Source organism: Crocuta crocuta, unplaced genomic scaffold (genome assembly GCF_008692635.1).
Source record: "Crocuta crocuta isolate KB4526 unplaced genomic scaffold, BGI_CrCroc_1.0 scaffold131, whole genome shotgun sequence".
NCBI classification, from domain to species: domain Eukaryota; kingdom Metazoa; phylum Chordata; class Mammalia; order Carnivora; family Hyaenidae; genus Crocuta; species Crocuta crocuta.
The window spans coordinates 16,611,551-16,633,202 of NW_027528977.1; the positions used below are offsets into that span (position 1 = coordinate 16,611,551).

Genomic DNA, 21,652 nt, shown 5'->3' on the forward strand with positions numbered 1-21,652 from the left:
CTTGCTCTCCAGAAAGAAGCAGCAACCCCAGCCGTCATTGGGCTTTGACCTGCTGCTGAGCAGTTGGAAAGCAGGTCCTGATTAGATCTAATTTAGCGTCCAGCCCGCTGTAGATTGGATTTCTCCTTGTTAGACTGGAGACACTCTGATAAGAAGGCTCTGATTAGAATACCCTGGTAGTCTGGGTAATTTCCTCTCCTTTGACTCAAAGGCTTTTTGTAAGAGGTTGGTGTTTATTTCTCTCTCCCTGTTTCTAAATTATTGGTGCATCTCAAAACTGAGCTGTCTCTGCCACGTGAAGTGATCTCGGATATTTCCTCCCTGGCACAACTCATGATGCTGTCGGTAGTAAAGGGGGTACATTGTAGTTGTTGACCTGCCTGCACCCCCTTGTCCCATTGTTCCACATTTTCCAGCCAGGTGTGTCCAGACCGTGCATGTACTCAGCCCTCCTTCTTCCCTTTCTGAGATGCTTATTCCAGCAGATGAGAATAGAGTATTTCAGGCTTCGGAGTTTCTCAGAGGCCGCCACAAGTGAGTCTACATGGGAATGCTTCAGCCGTCCTGGGAATGACCCCCTAAACCCGATGCCCTGTCTTCTGGGTGTCCACCTCCAAAGTGTCACCTTTTGTTTAGCTTCCAGAATCTTAGAGGTCAGAGGAACATCAGGGCTCCAAGCACAGTCTCCTATCCAGTTGGTGCAGAAACACCCCACCCCCCCATGCCCTCTGTGACAGATTCTTCTGTCTATTCTTGCTGATGGTGTCTGTGATAAGTCATCATTGTCTACTTCGAAGGTTAGGCAGTTCTTTCTTATACTAACGCTCAGTAATGGCTTCTGGGAAACTCAAAAAAGGCTATTCTCAAAATCTTCCAAGGTTTCAGAAAGCTAGGATGTCTCCCTGTAAGTAATTCTAAACAGGTTCAGTTCCTACAGACACTCATGGTATAAACACACATTCATTGGTTATTAGTAACCGTCCCTGTTTATCTTTGGGGAAGTGCACGGTGGTCTATCAGTCTGTCCCTCCTTGAAACAGAGGGCTGGGAAGCAAGTTCCGTACCCATTTGGACAAGAAGTATGTTAGACACTGCCTCCTAATGTGCTGAGAACTGAAATATCACACATGAAGATGTCTCAGAATACAAGGTTAGGACAAGATATGCCACTGGTCACATGCTCCTGGGTCCAGGGATGGGAGCAGCTGGATTACCAGAGATGTGACCCATCCCCTTCTGCTGGCTGCACCCATCCCCTTCCTCACCAGAAACTTTAGGGTCAGTGCTTAAGATGCTCTTGTTCCTTCCCATTCCCCTGCCTAGCCAGGCTTCTGGGTTCCAGGGACATCTGCAAAGATGGTGACCCTGGTGTGTAGCCAGCTGAGTGCCCACAGATCCCTCACCTTGTAGCTCAAAGTCAACCTCTCCCAGAACAAGAAAAGCCATCGGTGTGTCTCTAGAGCCATCACTTTCTCCTCTAACGGGCAGCCGCAAGGTGTGCTGTTTCAGCTCCCCCAGGGAACAAAGAGCATTCATTTAGTGCTCATTGATTGCACGGCATGCACAGAAAAGCCGCTCAAGTGGGGCAGGTGGTCAACTGAGGTAGAAGCTTTCATGTAATTGCTGTCCACGGTCGATGTTAAGCCTGCTCCAGGAGGTCTTAAACCAAACCAGACTATCTTTGGGCTGGAATAAGTTAAGACAACCCAGGCACCTGTTGTTTGATTTTCTTGGAAGGCAGACAAGACCATTTGAGAATCTTGGAGTCTGCCAAGCAACATGCCAATTACAGGGCAGTGAGCAAAACTTCACTCCCGTAGCTCACTTTTCCTCACCAGCTGTTCCGCCAGTATTACTACTGCTGCTAATAGTAGCAGCTGACATTTATTGACTACTTAATATGCTCCAGAACCTGTACCAAAGCAATCTTATATGCTTGTATGTTTCTCTAGTCTATACAACAGCACTAAGAGGGAGGTATTGTGGAAAGCCCCATTTTACAGATGGGGAAACTGAGGCATTGAAAGGTTAAATCACATGGCCATTGTGCCTCAGCATGTAAGTGACAGAGCAGTGGCATCCACGCAGTCTAATTCTAGAGCCTGCGCTAGAGCCTTCTGCTTTAGGCCCCGTCACAGGCAGATCTGCAGAACTAGCTTTGTGATCCATAGGGAGAGAATTCCTCACTGGTCCCTGCCAAGGAGGAAGTGCTGCTGAACTGACTGTATCTGGTTCCTTTCGTTATCCCTCAGTATCCGTCACAGGCTGCTGTCTCCTTGGGACTTCCTCTGGTCCCTTGTCATCCCACTAACCCCTGTAAGAGGGCATGAAGGAAGTGCTCATCTTTAAAGATGGGGTTGATGTGAGATGGTGAGAACTCTCCCCCGCAGTGGAAGCAGATTTACTTTGTGATGCATGTTTGAGGGAGGGCTTCTTCCCTTTCTTGGTGTATCTGGGGCTTCCCAAGGAAGGCCTTCAGGGAGACATAAAATCCAGAGTCATTTCATGCTTGGTCATTGAGTGAATGATTCACCCCTCTTAAAGGACCAGTAACCAGAAGGTGAATGGCCACCCTAGTAGCTGTTGAGGGAGAGAAGGAGAAAGCCAGGTCACACTAGCAGAGGCCTTTGATCGCCTGATAGCAGGTGATGGCCCCCTGTCCAAACTCTCAGAATCTCTGCTTCCCTCTGCTTGCACCCTGTTGCTATAGTTCTCTGTGGACTCCAAGGAGGTTCTGTTTTTCAGATAGGCCACCTGATGGCATTGCTACATTTGCAGTTTCCCTTGCATCAGTAATCACCATGACAACCCACAGCCTGTGACCAGCAGTGCAGCCATTATTGGGAAGGAACCGAAGTCTTCTTTGTCCCTTGTTGAGCCAGGGAAGGCTCCTCCTGTTTCCTCTCCTGAGTGTTGAGCCTGACGTGGTCCAGAGCAAGACTGGGCAGGGTTAGGGTTTCTTGACCTCGTGGCACCAGATATCACCAGACTTCTCCATGTCTGGCCTCAGTAGGTTCCTGAATGTCAGAGAAAATCCCCCATATCATATGGCAATGATGAGAGCATAATATCTGTGCTAAGGCAAGAGAGTAGGTCTTATTGAAATTAATGGATAAAAAAAATTCAAGGGCACCTGGGTGGCTCAGTCAGTTAAGCGTCTGACTTTGGCTCAGGTCATGATCTCATGGGTTCGAGCCCCGCTTTGGGCTGTGGGCTGACAGCTCAGAGCCTGGAGCCTGCTTTGTATTCTGCTCCCTCTCTCTCTGCCCCTCTGCCTCCCTCTCTTTCTCTCTCTCTCTTTCTTTCAAAAATAAATAAATATTTTTAAAAACTTTTTTTTTAAAGTTCAGGATGACAGTTAATTCTAGAGAAATTTAAAAATAAAAAGGAGGGGGGGAGACATTAATGAATGAGGTTGGACTCTATGTCCTGCAGCTTAATCAGGGGTCCAAAATGTCTCCCCAGATTGGTGTCCTCACGAATAGTTTATGCCAATGCATAATGGTGGTAAGTACTTGCAGGGAGAGACTTTTTTTTTTTTTTTTTAAGGAGAAGCAACAGAAAGCATGCCAGGCAGTTATTGGTACCGTCTTTCCCCTCCTACGTATCTGCATCTGAGTATTTATGAAACAAACTGCCTCCCCAGCCTTGTGTTAGGAAAAGGAGGCTCCACAAAGCACCTGCACCCTTGGCAGATGCCTGGGCCATCTTCCCATCTCATGGTCTTTCCTGAAAGGACTTCACTTATTTCCAGGAAGGAGGTCACTACACTCTCTCAGCACCAGTTTCCCGAGCAAACCTTGTACTCTGGAGTTTAGAATATGCTTTTGGCATTTCCAGACAAAGACCATGCACATAGGAGGGGTAATGTAGACGCTGCCTTCCACAGACCCACAGGCAGGTGTGGGGAATGGAAGTACCACCCAGAATGTAAGCTGTGGGCCACTGAATCAACACGTGAACTGCTGGAGTTGCCAAGGTGATTTTAATGCAATTTATCATTAAAGCCAACTCCAGATGTTTGTGTTTTCCAAACGGTGCAGCAAAGGCCAGTGAGCTTCATGGGAATCTTCACCCAGGAGGAGATGTGGGCAATAATAGTAGCTAAAACTGGGGTCTCAGTGGTCTTCTGCCCCATTGGCCTCTTTAGGGAAAGTGGGTGTGGTAGGGCCTTGTCACTGATGAGGGTGGACCTCATCTCCTCTCCTGTGGTTTTCCTCCCTGTATTTCCTGGACCCTGAAGGAAGGAAGCTGCCAGCCGCTCCCTGTGTTGACAGCAGCTGGGACCTTTCTGGCCAGTCCCCAAACAGGAGGACTTGAGTCACGAGAGCCCTCCTTAGCCCAGACTCAGGGTATTTCACTCCCCCCCTATAAGCTCCGGCTCTGTGGTTCTCCGTGGCTTATTTCCTGCCTGGCCTTTTATGAAGGCGACGGTTCTGGAAAGGATTATCTCTTAGCAGCATCGTTATGTTGGTTAGTCAGTGGGCTGAGTGCTAATACCTCTTGACATGGAACATATGTGGAAGCTGAATGTACTTGTGGAAGAGGGGGTGGGCGAGGGCCTCGTAGGGCTGACACTTGGAAATAAATATAGAAGGTGATGTCCGTGCACTCCTACTGCCGGATGCGCCGTTCTCCTTAATCCCCTCTGAAAGGAGCATGGCTCTTTTTGTTTTGTTTTGTTGTAGAATCCTCACCAGCTTCATGGGAGTGGCTACAGAGAACATACTGCTGCCTCCTCCCATTAGGTGATTCCCAAGGTCTCTTAATGGGCATCAGGGAGGCGAAATGGGTGAGAACGAAGTCTTTGGGCTAACACAGTATGGATCCACTTCTCATACTAGCTGTGCAACTTTGGTCACCAGTACTTAAGCTTTTTGTGTCCCAACGGCGTCCTCTGTCAGATGGAGATAGAATTTATTCTCTAGTGGGGAGATTCAGTGAATTCGTGTTTGTAAAGGAGTTGATGGGTGTTTGAGCATGTGTCATGTTTGTTATCTGTACATTGCGTGGTCCTGCTGTTCGCCTGGCCTATCTCAGCCCTTCTCTCTTCTTTTGCTTATTAGACCTTCAAAATCTTTAGTAGGTGGGTCTGGGAGCAGGTGGCCCCAAAAGATGGCTGGATCTGCTTCTGGGGGAAATATTTATGCGCACAGGATGCCCCCAGCCCGCGACTCACTGGATCCAGCAACAGATCAAGCTGAGGTCTAGTTGGGATGTCAGAGTTTTGACTTTGAATACCAGGCAGCCTTTAGAATGAGGCAAGCTGGAGCATCTCATCTTGCATGAGGGATGCTGTTGTCTCTTTTTCATCACTGTCCCCTGATCTGCCCAGGGTAGAGTAAGAATTCAGGGGAGCCACACATACCAGCTCCCATGTCAGCATGTGGTTAATGATCGTTGAAGGTTGAAACACTGCTTTGTGCATATGCAAGCCCCTCAGTGAAGAACTTGCCACTTTGTGCCAGTGCCAGTTCGGTGAGCATCCCAAAGAGCATCCCATCTCTGACAACTTGGTGCCAAGCCCTTCCTAAGAGTTGGCAGGATTCCTGATCGCTCTAGACAGCCAAAAGGCGAGCCAGTCTTCCAGATCCAGCCAGACCTCTGTCCACCTGGTGCATTCCATGCCCAGTGCATTCCAAAGCTAGCAAAAATAGCCACTCCCAGCAACCAGGAACATGCTCCACTGGGCATGGAAAAAAGAGTATGGATTCTATGTAGTGGATAAAAGCTGAGGTCTGGAGTCAGGCTGATGCTTCACTTACTGCTTGGTCAAATCCACCACCACTCAGATCCTCAGTTTCCTCACACCAGCAAAATGAGGACAGTCTTAATGCTGCTATGAGGGTAGAATAAAATACTGCATGGAAAGTGCCTTGGAAAATGCTTGGCACGGAGCTGCACAGAGCTGTGTTCCCTAGAGATGTCGCTGCATTATTAGTATCATTTCAGCAACTACACGACTGTTCCTCAAAGGGAGCTGAAATAGGACAGGACAGACCCAGCAGCCTTGAGGGAGTAAGAGGGAGAGTCGATCCTCCAGGGAAAGAGACAGAAGGCCTGTCTTCAGGACTTCTTATGGAAATGCTGAACCCCATTCCAAATAGTTGTTTACTCTCTATTTGCTCCATCACAGTGTATTTTTTTAGTTCCCCTCCAACTCTGTCCATGTACCAGGTAGCTCAGAGATCCTTTCGTGGAAGACAGGTGGAGTTGAGTAGCTGCCAGCCTTCCTCCCAAAGAAGAGAGGACAGAAGGACGGGCTGTTAGATCTTGCCAGTCCTAGGGATCAGCAAGGCCGTCCTCGTCCTCAACATCTAAATCTGGATAAGCAGCTTAATTTTATCTCTCCCTACACCTCCGTGTCTTGCCTTAGGAAGCCAAGCATCCTGGGAGGGAGGAGTGACCGGGAGACTGTGCCCTTTTGTGTTTCCGCTTACTCCCTGCTTCATGCGCTCTGCGCCTCATGCTGTCTTTGCCTAGTAATTCCGCCAGCCTGGGGTGTTTTGATGCTTTCCATCTTTGCGATAACACCTCATGCTAAAACATCTAGAAGCAGTAGGGAACTAGGAAAAGCAATTTGGATCAGAAAAAGAAGCCTCAGTAGTTCTGATGAGTGAGGAGGGTTGCCCCAGGAACATGCAGATCGGATACCCTTTCAAGGCAGGTCAGAGTCACTACTGCTCTGTCCCTGGGGACCTCCTCTTTGTCTGGTGTCTAGCATTCCCCAGAACTGCAGCTGGGCTCATTCATCTACACTAGGGTCTCAAGTATGAGTGCCCGCTCAGGCAAGACAGGCAAAGAAACTGGTGAAAGACATCACTAGGGAAGCGTGAGGACTGTGGCAAACAGAAAGCGTAGGTCTTATCGAAAGGGGACAGCCACCCCATAGCTGCCTCCAGTGGGCTCCATGTTGCTAGAGGTTCTGAAGTTTTTTTGTAAGAGGAAATAGAAATCTGTGTGTGTGTGTGTGTGTGTGTGTGTGTGTGAGAGAGAGAGAGAGAGAGAGAGAGAGCGCACGCGAGAGAGACTTCCTGATTTTAAGACATTGGAAAGGTGAATGAACAGATTTGCATGTGAGATGTCACAATATGTTGCAAGGAGGATTCTATCTTCAGGGCATCAGATTGGTACCTCTGACTTGGTCTCTTTACTGAATTGTTCAATATTTCCTAGCAAAGGGATGCCCTCTGAAGGCCCTGAATATCAAGGTTTGGAACAAACCATTTAGCACGTACTTTATTTTCCTTTGTAGACAAGCACACCAAACACAAGTGTGTGAAGGGTCCAGTCCTTCCCCATGGGTACTTAGCCCTGCTGGGTCCCTCCAGCTTTTCTCCGTGTTTCTTTGCTCCATGGTGTCCACTTTGGAATGTTCCCAAAATGGATCGACCTTGACTAAAATGTAGTCTATAAAGCACAGGACATTCTTGGGGGAATGTCACCAGCAGATAGACGGATGGGGTATATAAGGTGTTCGTAAAGAAAGAAAAAAGCACACCCTCCAGAGACATCAGTTCTCATAACTACCTCCAGCGTGTTCCCTGGAAACACACGTAACCTTGACCAAGCCACCACATTCTCAGCCTCAGTTCTCTCACCTAAACTTGGGAGGCTGGCTGTGCCCATCTGCTTAGGTTAGAACAATAGGATGTCAGGAAGGCACTTTGGAAACAAGAAGAGTGGGGTGCCTGGGTGGCTCAGTTGGTTGAGCGGCCGACTTTGGCTCAGGTCATGATCCCACCGCTCGTGGGTTTGAGTCCTGTGTCAGGCCCTGTGCTGACAGCTCAGAGCCTGGAGCCTGCCTTGGATTCTGTATCTCCCTCTCTCTCTGCCCTTCCCCCACTCGCACTCTGTCTCTCTCTCAAAAATGAATAAATGTTAAAATTTTTTAACAAATGAACAAGAAATTTAAAAAAAAAGAAGAAGAAGAAGAAAAGAAGAAGAGTATTCGAGCTTTTCTCCACTGCAAGGCAGAAGGACATCTGTGTGAACCCTTGGGACCCTACCCATTATTAGCCAGATTAAACAGGCAGTTCTTCCACTCATCACTGCCACGGCTGCCTGTCTGCATTAGGCTGCAGGGGCCCCGCTGGGAGACCGGGCCTGCAGCAAGGGAGAGGTGCTACAGAAGGCTGAGCTTCCAGAGGCACCCCTCCCCCTGCACCAACTCAAGCCCCGCTGGGCCCTGGCATCAGAGCCTCAGGAGGCAAGCCAGCCCATTACCGGTCTCCTGGGCCACTCCCCACGCGAGAAGCTCTGAGCCAGCCTTGAAAGGAGAAGTGTTAGAATTTTAAAATTTTTACTGGTTAGTTTAGTTCTTCTCTCCCCCACTCTTATTGACAAGGGAGTGAGAAGCAATTTTACACTAATTAAGAGGGTACAACCTGTCAGTCTAGGATCATAAAGGAAATTCTTAGGACTCAGATTTGTTTGACTTGCCAGTCCCACACTGGAGAACTCTCCTATAGCCCTCATGGCATCCCCTATGCTGGACCAGAGTTTCACCCAAAAGGCAGCTTCCTTTGATGCTTTTTTTTGCTTTTTTTGGGGGGGGGTGGGTGGTGAAAGGAGGGCTCTGCAAGTCTAAAACCAGGGCAGACACCTGTCACCCTAGAGCAGTGTGGTCCCCTAGATTTGCATGTGGGGTTGGGTATATTTCTTAATAAATGCCTGTGCTGATCACCTAGACTAAAGGGAATGAAAGTGATGTCATCTGTGACATGAGGGCTTACAGTCATCATAGCCGGGAGGCCAGTGATAAACAAGGACAAACAACCTGTGATCACAAATGCAGAGAAGTGTTACGAAGAAAATAAACCAGAGCTAGGAGAGACAGGCCCGGGGGGGGCGGGGTGCTGGGGGCCTTGCTGTAGGTGAGAGAATCAGGACAGGCCTTTCTGAGGAGGTGACATTTGAGCTGAGATGCAGAGGAGGAGAAGGAACCACCTTATGAAAAGCAGTAAAGACCATGTTCAAAGGACCTGGGCCAAAATGCTTATGGGGGTATTTGAGGAACAAAGTATAGTGAGCAGGGATGAGTGGATGAGGGGAAAAGGAGCAGAGCTCAGGTCACGTGGGGCTCCATCTGTGTGCATGCATGGGAGCACATGCGTGTGTGTCAGAGAGAGAGAGAATGCATATGTGCACACACTCGTGTTTACTCGTGGATGTACCTTTTCCTGGGAGGACTGGATGACCTAGAACTTCCATCACATTTCCAATGGGATCAGTGATTTCAAAAAACTCTAAAGTGTTTTCTGAATCAAAATTGCCCTTAGTCAACTAAAGCATTAAAGCAACTGTGCCAAATGAATTTTTTTTTTCCATTCCTAGAAGCTCTGTGTTCTAAAGCAGAAAGGCAAGCATGTGTGCTGCCATTCGCAGGCTTCCTCTTAAGGCCAGGGTACTGGGGAAGGCTGCGGGGATTTCAGTATGTGGCACAGCATCCATGGTAGCTGGTGTACCAGTGCCCAGACATGTTTGGAGGCTCAGTGACCATGGGCGTGAAAGACCTCCCCACACAGCACTCAGCCGCAGGAGCCCACAGCTGTAAGGGGAGCCCTGGGAGCTCAGAAGCCCGTCCCCTGCAGGTGCAGCCCCTGCACCGCGGGTGATTCCCAGGATCAGTGAGTCACTGGCCTCTCTTCTGCTCGCAGCCTCCTCAATGCCAATAAGATCAACTGCCTGCGAGTGAACACGTTTCAGGACCTGCAGAACCTCAATCTGCTCTCCCTGTATGACAACAAACTGCAGACCATCAGCAAGGGACTCTTTGCCCCTCTGCAGGCCATCCAGACCCTGTGAGTATGCCCCTCAAGTGCCAGCACCCACCCAGGCAGCAGGTGACCCCAGACACAGACAACTCCCACAGTGGAGGCTAGGTGAGCGTGTCCCAGAGGCTGTCTGGAGGCTGCAGTGAAAATGGCATCAGCTCACCTGTACCAAGCAGTCACCCAGTGCTTGACACCTCACTGAGCACCACTCCCTTGTTCAAACCTTTAGACCTCACAGCAACCCTGTGAGGTAGGTGTTGTGATGATCCCTCATTTCTAGGTGAGGAAACCAAGGCACAGAGAGGTTAAGTAACTTATTCAAGGTTGCACAGCCAGTAAGGAGGATTCAAACAGGCAGAGCCACTGCTCACCCGCCTGCTTAACCACTGTATTCTGAGCAGGCTCCGTCTCTGCTAATAGACCAATCCTTCCCACCAACACCCCCCACTACCCTGCAAAACCAAGCCTCTAGTACAGGCACTCGGAATTTTTCATATTCCCTCCAGGGAGTGCTTCCTCACTCCCGAGCACTGCTGATGTTCATAAGTAATTCCATTAGATAAATGACATCTGAGGACAGATCTCAGCCCATCCCAGGCCTGACCATGAACCTGGGCTTCTGGATGCCTTCTAAGCCACCTGGCACTTGCTGCCCCTGTGGCCAGAGACAGGCGCCGATAAAGAACTAAGAACAGCTGCTGTGTGTTGAACACCGACCATACACTGAGCACTGTGCTGGCACCATGAAGAGTTTTCTTACGAGCCAGGGGAAGCCAGGCCCACGGTGCTGCCCTGGTGATGATGAGGATTACAGCAATACCCACTGCTATATGGGGAACACCCACCATGTGCCAGTCACCACACCAGCTGCTTTATGTGCCTGACATTACTGAGCTTAGAGAGATAAAATCCAGGCCGCTGTAAGCACAGACCCTGAGCCTGTGACTGCCCATCAGAACTGGAGTGGGTCAGAGTCCAGATGAGTGGTGGGTCATGCCCCAGATCAGGAGAGCAAGGAGATGACACCAGCTGATGCCAGCCACACCTGTGACCCTCTCTGGCAGATAGCAGGCCTCAGNAGGGGCCCAGCGCCGGGCACAGTGATGGTGGAGAGGGGCACCCCGGGTCACTCCTGATCAATTCTCATCCCTCTCGCAGCCACTTAGCCCAAAACCCATTTGTGTGCGACTGCCACTTGAAGTGGCTGGCTGACTACCTGCAGGACAACCCCATCGAGACGAGCGGGGCCCGCTGCAGCAGCCCACGCCGGCTGGCCAACAAGCGCATCAGCCAGATCAAGAGCAAGAAGTTCCGCTGCTCAGGTAATCAGGTTACGGGGCTGGGCCCCACCTTCCACTCAGAGTACCGCAGCCCCAGAGAGGCCAGTAATCCAATCTGGAGGACAGCGAGCGCTATAATGGCTCCTAGGGAGCATCTCTGCAAATTAAATTGGGGAAATTCAGTTAGTCCTGCAGAAAACCAATTACCTTATGGATTTAAAATAAAACACACACACACAATAAAAGCATGGGGCAGGGGGGTGGTGCACAATTTCAGGAGAGACAGAACCCAGGTGGTGGCCTATCTCCAGGGTCAGGTGGAAGCTAGGGGAGGGACAGCCTTTACACATGTGCCTTTTAGAGGCTACGATTTACCTTCTTTTAGGCTCCAAAGTGTGCTCCCCAAGTGGCAGATAGGGAGATAAATGTGTCCCAGACCAGGCTGTGGGCAGCATATAATGTTGGGGGACTCCCATCCCCTTAAGACTGCCTTTGGTACAGCCCTTGGACCACAGTTTGTTACAGATTTCACAGGCATCTTAGCCACCTGTCTCCTCCACCCTAGATTGGTGCAGTCTGTTCATGGAGAAAACAGCAAAGAGTAGCACTCTCCAGGAAAGCAAAGCCTTACTTTCCAGTTTCCAAGCTCTCTCTGGAAACCTTCCTCCCTACTACACCCAGGAAGACACCAGAGGTGAATGGCAGGGGAGTTCTTGGGTCATCTTGAAAAAAGAAGTAGCTGTCCTTGACCCAGTAGCTAGATAAACAGGCAGTTAAAAATGGCGAGCATTTGTGTCATTTGCTACTGGAAAAAAATCACCATGCTGCCTTGTGCTCCCAGTGGTGAGAGATTGATAGTATAATGTGCTGAGATTGGTTGGCGCCAACCCTCACAATCTGTGTGTCAGCAAGAGCCGTTCTTCTCCCCTGCCCAGAGCATCTTCTGTGAGCGAGTTCTCCCAAGGAGAATGACACCTTGGCCACCAGTCACTGGGAGAAGACCATCAGACAGACTTCTGCTTCTTTCACATTGTTCTTGGCCTCTAAGTCAGACCCTTTAGTCCATGTCTCCAGAGTGATAAACTTTAGCTATTTTATCTCTTCTAATAGAACCTAATACCTCGAGAGGGCTTGGAGGTACCACAGGGACTTTGTGGCAGAATGAGGTGTTGGTCCCAATTTGTCTTCCCCAGAAGTACAGTGTCAGTTTCTTGCTTGTGATGAACTCTGTGCCAAGTGCATCTAGTTTGACTCGGTTCTTCCACTAGTCCTGTGAGATCAGCTGGAGGAGTCTTCGTTCTGCAGCTGAGGGAGTGAGGGGCTCACAGGTAAAAGGGCACCCCGTGGTCACAGCAAGCAAACAGTGGAGGCAGCCCTCAGGTCCGGCTCACTCCTCGACACCATGCAGCATGTAGGAGAGAAGGAGCATTGGGAAAACAGTCCGACTGCTTGGATAACTCTCTTTCCTCGTCTCTTTCCCAAAACTCTTTCCTTAAGCGCCTTTTTGGGCCGGCAGCATCTCTGGGAGGGAAACCCTCTCCCAGCCCTGGGATGTCACCTGAGGACAACTATCCTTCCCCAGGGCCTTTCTTATAACACATGCCTCTTCTTCCTTCTGTCCCCTCTGTTCCTATCCAAGTCTGGGGGGCTGACTTGATTAGCTATGACAAGCAGTTGTGCCTCAGAAGAGGGGCGATAAGAGGCAGAGGAGGGCAGAGTGCCATCTCCCAGCCCCAACCCCTCAGTCTCACAGGGGTCCTGTCATGACCTCAGGGATTCATGTTGATGCCAAGACCATGGGGGCAGGCAGAGCAGGAGGGGGATCAGCCTGGGGTCTGAGGACGGCATCTCCCAGGGACAAAATCTTGGCAGGTGCCTAGGAATGACTGTGGGCTGGGACTAGGGGTGGCAGGATGGGGGTACAGATGGAACGAAGTAGGAGAAAGAAAATAGCAAGCCGACCTAAGGAGCAGTAACGCATAATTCTCTTGCTGTGCCACTACCTGCCTACCTTTGCATGGGAGGGATCCTGGCTGCTTTTCCTATGGAGGGTAGGAGTGCTTGGAAATTTTAAAGAGAAACGGAAGCATGGGGTTCTTGGATTGACCCTGTCTAAAAGATAGGGTTTGGTTTTTTTTTTTTTAATCAATACTAAGCAGATTATTCCCGTAAAGGTAGAGAAGTAGAGAACGTCAGAGCTGATGCCTGACAGATAGCATTCTATGTGCTATTATTTCATGTGGCTGCAGAGAAGAGAGGTAGAGAGACCTACTGGTGAGCATCAAAGGCCTTGGCTTTGGCAGACCCTGGGGCCCAGACCTGCCTCGGCTTTAGGGGATACAGAAGCCATAGGTCTAAAGCTCTGTTTCCAGGAAGCTCCAGAAGGAGGGGCAGATGACGCATACTGGAGTTGACAGATAATAAGTCTGCATTTTACTTTCCCCTAAAAGCACCCCCATTGCAAAGACAGCTGATGTAATTAGAAGCCAATTTGAGGGCTGCTTCTGCAACGCATAAAGCCCCTCCTTAGGCAGGGCGTCTGGTTCCCAGCTGCCCTGTGTCTGCCTCTATCAGCTGCATCCGCCGCCCTGGGCAGCAATATCGGGTTAGAGGTGAATGCTGCCAGCTGGGGTAATCTGACCATCAGATTAAGTCCCCCTGAAAAGGCACCGTCTGGCTGCTGGGACCCCAAGCCCATCCTCAGGGGAGCACTTGGCAGTTGGAAGATGCTGCCTGTCTTCCATCACACCTCCTTCCTTTGTGTGTAGCGATCTGTCGGCAAGAAGAAATTTCACGGTGAAAAGTATAGAGGTTGATGACACAATATGAGAAAAGATGACCAACAGCAAGATACTTCTCAGGGCATCACAGAGTTTTAGAGACCTCAGAATTCACCCAGTCTCTGCTAGAAATGAAGAAATTGACGCCTGCACAGTGGGAAAATATTGTCTGAGTTTATAGAGTAGGATTTTCAAGATGAGATCTGAAACTCAGGACATCTGCTATGCTGCAAAGATTTTCTCTCTTGTCCCTCCTGTTTTGTTGTTGTTGTTGTTGAGGGAAATCAAAGAGAAGGTTTCAAGGCTTAGAGGCAGGGGCACGAAAGGGATGGATTTTTCCTGCTCTGGTACCAAGTCCCTGATCAAACTTGAATGTGAAATCCCCAAACCAGGGTGTTACAGAGCCCTGCATGTCCAGGCATCAGAGCAGGGTTGAGACTAGAGTACGGTAGCCGCTCTAGCTGGTCAGATGGGAAGGCTTTCAAGGAGGTCAGACTTGGGGCTGTGGAGTGACCTTGACTCACTGGTCACCCATTGCAGACCACCTATGCACTGTCGAGATGCTGCGACTGTCTTGTCTCCAAAAAACATTGTAGGGGAATAGTGACTCCATTCCTCCCGTCAAAGGGCAAGAGGAGGAAGGATCCCAAGATCCTTTTCAAGATGTCCACGTCGCCTCCCAGTGGCTTGGGAGGAAGTTCGTAAAATCTGCCCCTGATCTACTGCAGATAGTGACACGGAGACTGGACGCCCTCACCTAGGCCCGTGGCACCCAGAAGGAGTTGGTTGCTGATCCCTCTGCCCACTGACATGATTCAAAACCATGGAGACAATCTGCAATCAGGAAGGACCCTAGAATCTGGTGTCTTCCCCCTTTCCTTCCTTCTCTTAGTCGGAAAGAGGCTACTCATCATGATAGGAACTAGTCACTGTTCTCAGACAGTTGTGATTGTTAGGTCTCCCAGTCCCAAACCCAGGGCCCCATTGGCTTCCTCAGCTTTCTCCTTGGCTAGGGACATGTATTTTCTTCTGATACCATACTCCCCCTTCACCATTGCACTTTGAGCCATCTGAGATGAATGTCTGTCAGCCATAGGGTTTCTGGGTGTCCTTGAAGGATGCGGAGGAGGCTCCTGAGGTATGGACTATGAAAGGGGCTTTTCCTAAAGAAGAGCATTGCAGCTTTGTTAGGCCACTGGGAGTTGTGGCTTGTCTCTTCGTTCGAGGGGCTGGGGGAACAGACTGTTATGGATCCACTCTGCTGTGCGGATGGGCCCCAGGTTGCAGACCATGCAGAAGATGCTTCTGCTAAGTTTGATGTCTTGTCAGATCAATGGTACCATCGAGTGGGATTTAGAGGTTCGGTTCAGGCCTGTGATGTGACCGGAGACCTCTGCGGTCATAATCCACCGTGCCCTGATTCTCCTGATTAGGGGTATCCAGTAGTCTCCCACCTGATCTTCTCCCTTTCCCCTGTGTCTGCCCAGGGGCGGGGGCCACGGGCAGTGGGGCTCCTGTCTTCGGAAGTGTTCCTGTGGAACCCTGCTCCTGATACTAATCACGCTCCGTGGGGGCCTGCTCCGGCTTCCGCTTCTCCACGCTGCTTCCTCTGAGCGCTCCTGTCCTCTCTCTGACGCTGCTTCCTGACCTTGACTCTGACCAGTTGCCGTGGGGCTTTCCTTTGTGCTTGATCTAACCATGTGGTGGAACGATGGAAACGGAACATGGTTCTGTCAAGCACCGCGGAAAGCACCGCGCTCTCCTGCAGCATGGCCCGCCACCACCGCCGCCACCGCTGGACACCTCTTCTCTGCTCTGGAGCACCGCAGCCCGCCACCTGCCAGACCCACCTCTCCTGGTCTAGCCTCAGGGAGGGCGGGGGGCGGGAGTCTCGAAGGATCCGCAGAGTACCTCCAACTCCAGGTAGCGGATATGGGCTGAAATGGGTGTGGAGAAGCACGCTGGGGACAAGCTAAGATCTAGACACAATGTCCTACCCCAGATGGAGTCGTCACCCACCCCCAGTCTACTCTGGATGCTGGCCAAGGGGTAAAGTAGCTAGGCTGAAGCTCAGAAACCACTGCTTTTCATCTATTCAAAGAGACAAGGACACCCAAGGCATATGCCCCATCATTTCCTGGAGAAGTTCCAGTGCAAGGTCGTTTTCCCAAGTGGTAGCTAACCCAGAGGCCCTGCTGCTTGTTACCCACCCCATCCTCCCTCTTTACCAGAAGCACTGGGGATAAATGGGAGCATGAGAATGGGGGTGAAAGTGGCATGAGTCTGAAGCTTTGGGTTAACTTACACGTCCTCCTGAACCCAATCCCCACTCCTTATGAGGACATTGGTCCCAGTCTCCATGCAGCCTAAAGTCCAGGCCGTTTCCTTGACCTTCCAAGAACAGTGAACATGTGGCTGGGCTCCTCACATGGGTCTAGTTCAGTGCCGTATGAGGGCTGTGCAGGAATCTGCTGTCTCTAATAATCAAGAGAGGGATCTTGGCAACCCATTCTGTGTGTTTCTTAGTAAATCCTAGGATCAGTCTAACTAGAAGATGGTGGTTTTGGTTCATGCCGTGAAGTCTGTGTCCCATTCCAGATGAGAGAGAGTCATGTTGGGAACCAAATCCTGGCGTAGGCCTGGAAGCCAACTCTGGCCTCTCATGGTGATGTGTGACTTGCCTGTCCCCTCTCCCTCAGGTTTCCCCTCAGAGCCAGGCCCAGCGATTGCTGAGTAACAGAGTCCTGTTTGCCTTCCTGGATGTTTTTACCATTTACTGAGTACTTACTATAGGTCAGGTGTCAAACTACTTCCATCATTACCTTGTTTCAGTTTTTACAACAACCTTGTAAGTCCTATTTCACAGATGAGGATATCGAGTCAGAGAGGTTAACTAACTTGCCCTGGCTCAGATGGCTGCTCTTGCCAGCTCTAATACTCACCCTTCCCAGCCACAGACAGTCTCATCACCTTGAATTATAAAATGAAAAAGAACGATAGGATTGACTTGAATCGATAGGAAGTTAAAAAATATTTTAACACTCCCCCTCAAGTTTGCTTCTGTTAATGGAAAAAAACTTGAGTGAGCAAGTGAGCGAGCAGTGCTGTTTGAATGGCTCCTCCCTCCAGCATGGATATACCAAGATCCATTTGGGAAGGAACAAATCCCGGAGCCTGGAGCAGTCCCCTATCCTGAACAGAGGGGCACAGTCTCAGTTCCTTAGCACTGCCCCCGCCATGCCAGGGGCCAGGCCTCTGGAATGGGTCCACACTGGCGCCTTCATGGGCACTTCCCTGGTTCTGCAGCAGCAGGCTTGTGACCAGGCAGTGCCCAGCTGCAGGCCATGGGCATTTCCCTCTGGTTTCAGGTAGATGGCTGCTTTCATAATAGACTCTGATAGGGACAGCTTACGAGGACAGCTGCCTGCCCAACTGATCACCGAACTCCTGGTAAAACAGCTGACATTTTCCAGCCACTGGTATCTAGTCCCCCAGTCTTTGCCCATGAGTAGATAATTTTGCCTGGCAATGTTCTCTTGATTCCGTTCCTTACTTACAACCCTTTGCTTGTCCACGTGGCTCTCTCTTCAAGCTGATGATCTCCCCCCAATTCCTCTTTCTGCTCCTTTCCTCCTTTCATACCACCCACGTTAGGGATACTGGAGGTGGAAGAGGAGAGCTCTGGACACGCGGGCATTGGCAGGGCTGTGGTCATCAGATAACCGTGAATCTGTGACTTTCACTCGACAAACTGGTTGCCCAAAGAATGATGCAAATCCAGACTGCTAAGGACAGCAGCCATCCTGGGCCCAGCACTGGCCTCGGTGGCCAAGCCTATCCACAGAGTGGGAGTGGTGGCTCCCTACCTGCCCCAGTCCCGTGACCATCCAGATGTTAAATACATGCTCTCCTGGGAAGTGGCCGCAGGGCAGGGATTCGTAATAAAATCTCATCGCTGTGGATTTCCACCCCCTGATCTATTAAAGCTCTCTGTGATCATGTACCAAGTGTCGTTGTTCTGAGCTGCCTGCATAAAGGGAGGAGGGCTACAGGGGCAGGAGCAGGCAAAATGCCAGATGACATCAGCTCCCCGTGACCCATTTCAGCCAGGGTTTTGTTTTATGGTCCTTCTTCAGGTCCTCCGAGATCTCTGCTGTCTGAACTCGCCCCAAAGAGAAGAAGCCGCGGCCTCTTCAGTTACTCCCCTCCTCCTAAATATTTCTGGCAGTGACAAATATGCATTGAGATTGAAATTGACTTTTAAAGCTCTGGAAAAGTTAAAAATACTTTTGGGTAGTTATGAGCATTAGGCATAACAAATGGCTCCGAGGAACCCAGGGTAGTTTCAGTAATGAAATATGAAGTGATGGGGGTGGCATTTCAGGCTGGCTCTGACTGGGGAAGGAACTCTTTGGGTTACATGCAAACGCCGTTATTAACATTTCTGGCTGCCACTCATATAAAATATCACACTCCGACCCCCTCGTTATTACAAACCAGGGCAATAACAAAAACAGCAGGGGGGAATGCTGGAAAGAACATATTAGTCCATCGAATCTAATTGCAAAATCATTCCATTAAAATGGGTCAGCGGTTCCATCGCAGAGGTCCACCAGTTATAATCTAACTATACTACAGAGAGCGATTCCTGCTAACTACAGACGCTCTCACCTTGATTAAAATGAAAACGCATTTAATCGGCGGCAGTCCCCGGCCGGCCACAGCCCAACCAGTGTGCGTCTTCAAGCTCATCGTGTTGAAGAGCACACCATGCTCCCTCCTGTCCTTCAGAGGCATCTGATCAGCGCCCAGGCTTCCTCCACTTTGCAGGGGCTCCATTGCAGACACCTTCTGAAAGAAAAATACATGCATATGGACAAAATGCCCCTTCATGCCATCACCGTGTAGAACCACTCACAGGGAACAAGAGAGGATTGTCATTCAGCAAGGTTTGCAAAATGAAATTCACCCAGGACTCAGCACGCTGATGTGTCTGGAGGAAGATGGCCCAGGTCAGAGTTATTCAGTGGGACGGACGCTGGCAAGCCAAGGGCAAGAGATTTGCATAATGCATTGGATTAGGAAGCAGCCCAAATAACTGTGGGGATACGTGCACAGATTTTGCTCACACAAGCCTGGGAGTAGAAGGGTGGGAAGAAGGAGGGGGGACGAGGAGGGAGCAGAGAGGGAAAGGGAAGCAAGTCCAGGCCTCTGATGCCTTCTCTTAAGTAGAAGACACTTCAGAATCAGAGACTTCATTCCCAATCAGGAATTAACATAGGTTGATAAGGTGATAAGGTGAGGGGGAAGAAACCAAGAACATGAAAGATGTCTGCTTCCTGCCTCCCATAACCCACTGCTGGAAAATGCCATTCAATCTGCCTCTGCCAAGTTGGACTCTGATCAGTCCTGGAAGGACTGGGATAAAATGCATATCTGCAGGAAAGCATAATATTAGTCACACAGGCCTTGGCATCAGCCTGAAAGGGGTCATCCCTCTGTTATATATCAGTTGGCCTGAGGGCCTCAGTTTTCTCATCTATAAAATGGAGTCACAATAATCTCAAGACTGTTACAAGTATTAAATGGGCTCACCCATATGAAGTTTAATGAATAGTGCCTGGCTCATGATCCATGCTCCATAAATGTGAGCTATTATTGCTAACTACACTGATGTTTTAGTGGCCTCTGACATGCCAAATATTCCACTAAATTCTCAAAAACAATAGCAGTAGGATTGTAAGCATTTGTATGATGCTTTACCCTTCCCCAGAGACTCTTCACTGCCTCACTCTTCCTGGCATTTTCATGACCACTCCTGTGATATAGGAGCAAATACTAGATTCCCATTTTACATGTGGACAGACTGAGGCTAGTGATTACCAGAGCCTAGACAAACCCACTACTGCTAAAACTTGTGCACCACTGGCTCCTCACATTGCCCCCAATGCAGATAAGATCACCAAGGTCTGTCCCAACCGGTTAAGCAATCCAATGATGTCCATGTTCTCTGAAACACTTTCAGAAATACATACAGGACAATGGATGCAGTAGTAGCACATCGTATTTACACCTTGGACAAACATGGACCAAGCCTGTGTTTTGTACCTCCCACGGTGCTAATGAAACATTGACCCCTGGCGACTAGCTGGCGTCTGATAGGAGAACCAGGGTTTCCCCAGTTACCTCCGCTGCGATTGCTGATACCAGGTTTACCCAGGTATCAAGGGATCCTTTCCAATCAGTAAAGCAGCACCCTGGGCATCTCCTGAAACATCTCTTGTTGATACTGTTGCCATTACTATGTGGCCTCAGGAGAAAGTCAGTGTCAAAAAAATAAATCTGGGGCACCTGGGTGGCTTAGTCGGTTAAGCGTCCGACTTTCTCTTAGGTCATGATCCCACGGTTCGTGGGTTCAAGCCCCGCGTCGGGCTCTGTGCTGACTGCCAGCTCAGAGCCTGGAGCCTATTTCAGTCTGTGACTCCCTCTCTCTCTGACCCTCCCCTGCCCACGCTGTCTCTCCCTCTCTCCTAGAAATAAATAAAACATTAAAAAAAAAAAAAAAGAAAGAAAGAAAGAAATCTTAGTTCCAGCTAAGAACTGGCCTTTCACTGTGGTTAAACAAAGCTTATTCTCAAAGATAGGGCAAATTATTTTGACCCTTGCAAGAGTTGTGCTTGTCTTGACAGTTTTTAAATGTTAATTTATTACTCTTGTTTTTAAAGAGACTCATCAGGAAACTCTGGGCCAAATTACCAAGCATTAGGGCAGTGGGCTCCAAATCCCCAGGTCCCCAACCCTCTTTGTTGTCCTCAGTGCTGAGGCCTGGTATCAGCGGTCATTGACCACCATATACTGAGCCTACTTTATTGTTTCTTTACCTGCCTGAAGAGAACTGAGTTTGAAACCCCCTTTCCTTACCTCATCCCTGCCCTGACTGCCCTCATCAAAACCCCATAAGAATCTCTTCATTTGGATTTTCATGAACATTTAGAGGGTCCACAGATGATGGGCATCATGGACTAAGTACTCTCCACCCCAAATTATAAACCAAATTCTACACCTATCCACCTAGGAGCATTTCTCAGAGGAGAACACAGCTTTGCATCAGTTTCTCAAAAAGGAGAACTTTTAAACAAAAGCTTAAGAACCCACAGAGCTTGAGCCTGGTTTCCCAGAGGACTGAACTCATGAATGACAAAGACCAAATGGAAAGCGGGGAGCTGGGGTAGGGAGGGCACCAGCCAGGTGGCCACACATGAAGGCAGTGCTGTGTCTGTCACTGGGTCCTCCCCACTCCCGCCCACCGTGCCTCCCCATCCCCCTGCCCACAACCTTGGCTGGGCTGGGAGCCCCGGTGGTCCTGATGCCCCCTCTTTGGCCCCGCCTAGGCTCAGAGGATTACCGCAGCAGGTTCAGCAGCGAGTGCTTCATGGACCTAGTGTGCCCCGAGAAGTGCCGCTGTGAGGGCACCATTGTGGACTGCTCCAACCAGAAGCTGGCCCGCATCCCAAGCCACCTCCCCGAATACGTCACTGATCTGTAAGTACCACCTCGGCTGGAACTCCCTGCATGTCCCCAGTCACCCTGAGCCGGCCCGAGCTGGGTCCTCAGGAGGCAGCCCCCTCCAGGCTCAGTCACGTGGGCACTCCGTGGCTGTCCTCTGCATCCTCGGCATAGGATAGGCACCCAGGCAGCCCCTGCCCTGCTCCCCAGGAACATCTTCCTTGAAAATAAAGACAGTCTATTCATTCTACATATATTTTCTGAACACCTGCTGTGGGCCAGGCACTGTGCTAGGCCCACCAGCCTCCAC

The 21,652-nt window shown here is 50.0% G+C and overlaps 1 protein-coding gene across 1 annotated transcript in view; it reads left to right on the plus strand.

Moving 5' to 3' along the window:
* Positions 1 to 21,652, plus strand: part of SLIT3 (slit guidance ligand 3) — a 598,836-nt gene that overhangs the window by 500,675 nt on the left and 76,509 nt on the right. The window contains exons 13-15 of the mRNA XM_077757361.1: positions 9,660 to 9,803; positions 10,935 to 11,098; positions 21,228 to 21,378. Of these exons, the coding sequence (XP_077613487.1) occupies positions 9,660 to 9,803; positions 10,935 to 11,098; positions 21,228 to 21,378 (459 nt within the window). The remainder of the gene's footprint in view (positions 1 to 9,659; positions 9,804 to 10,934; positions 11,099 to 21,227; positions 21,379 to 21,652) is intronic.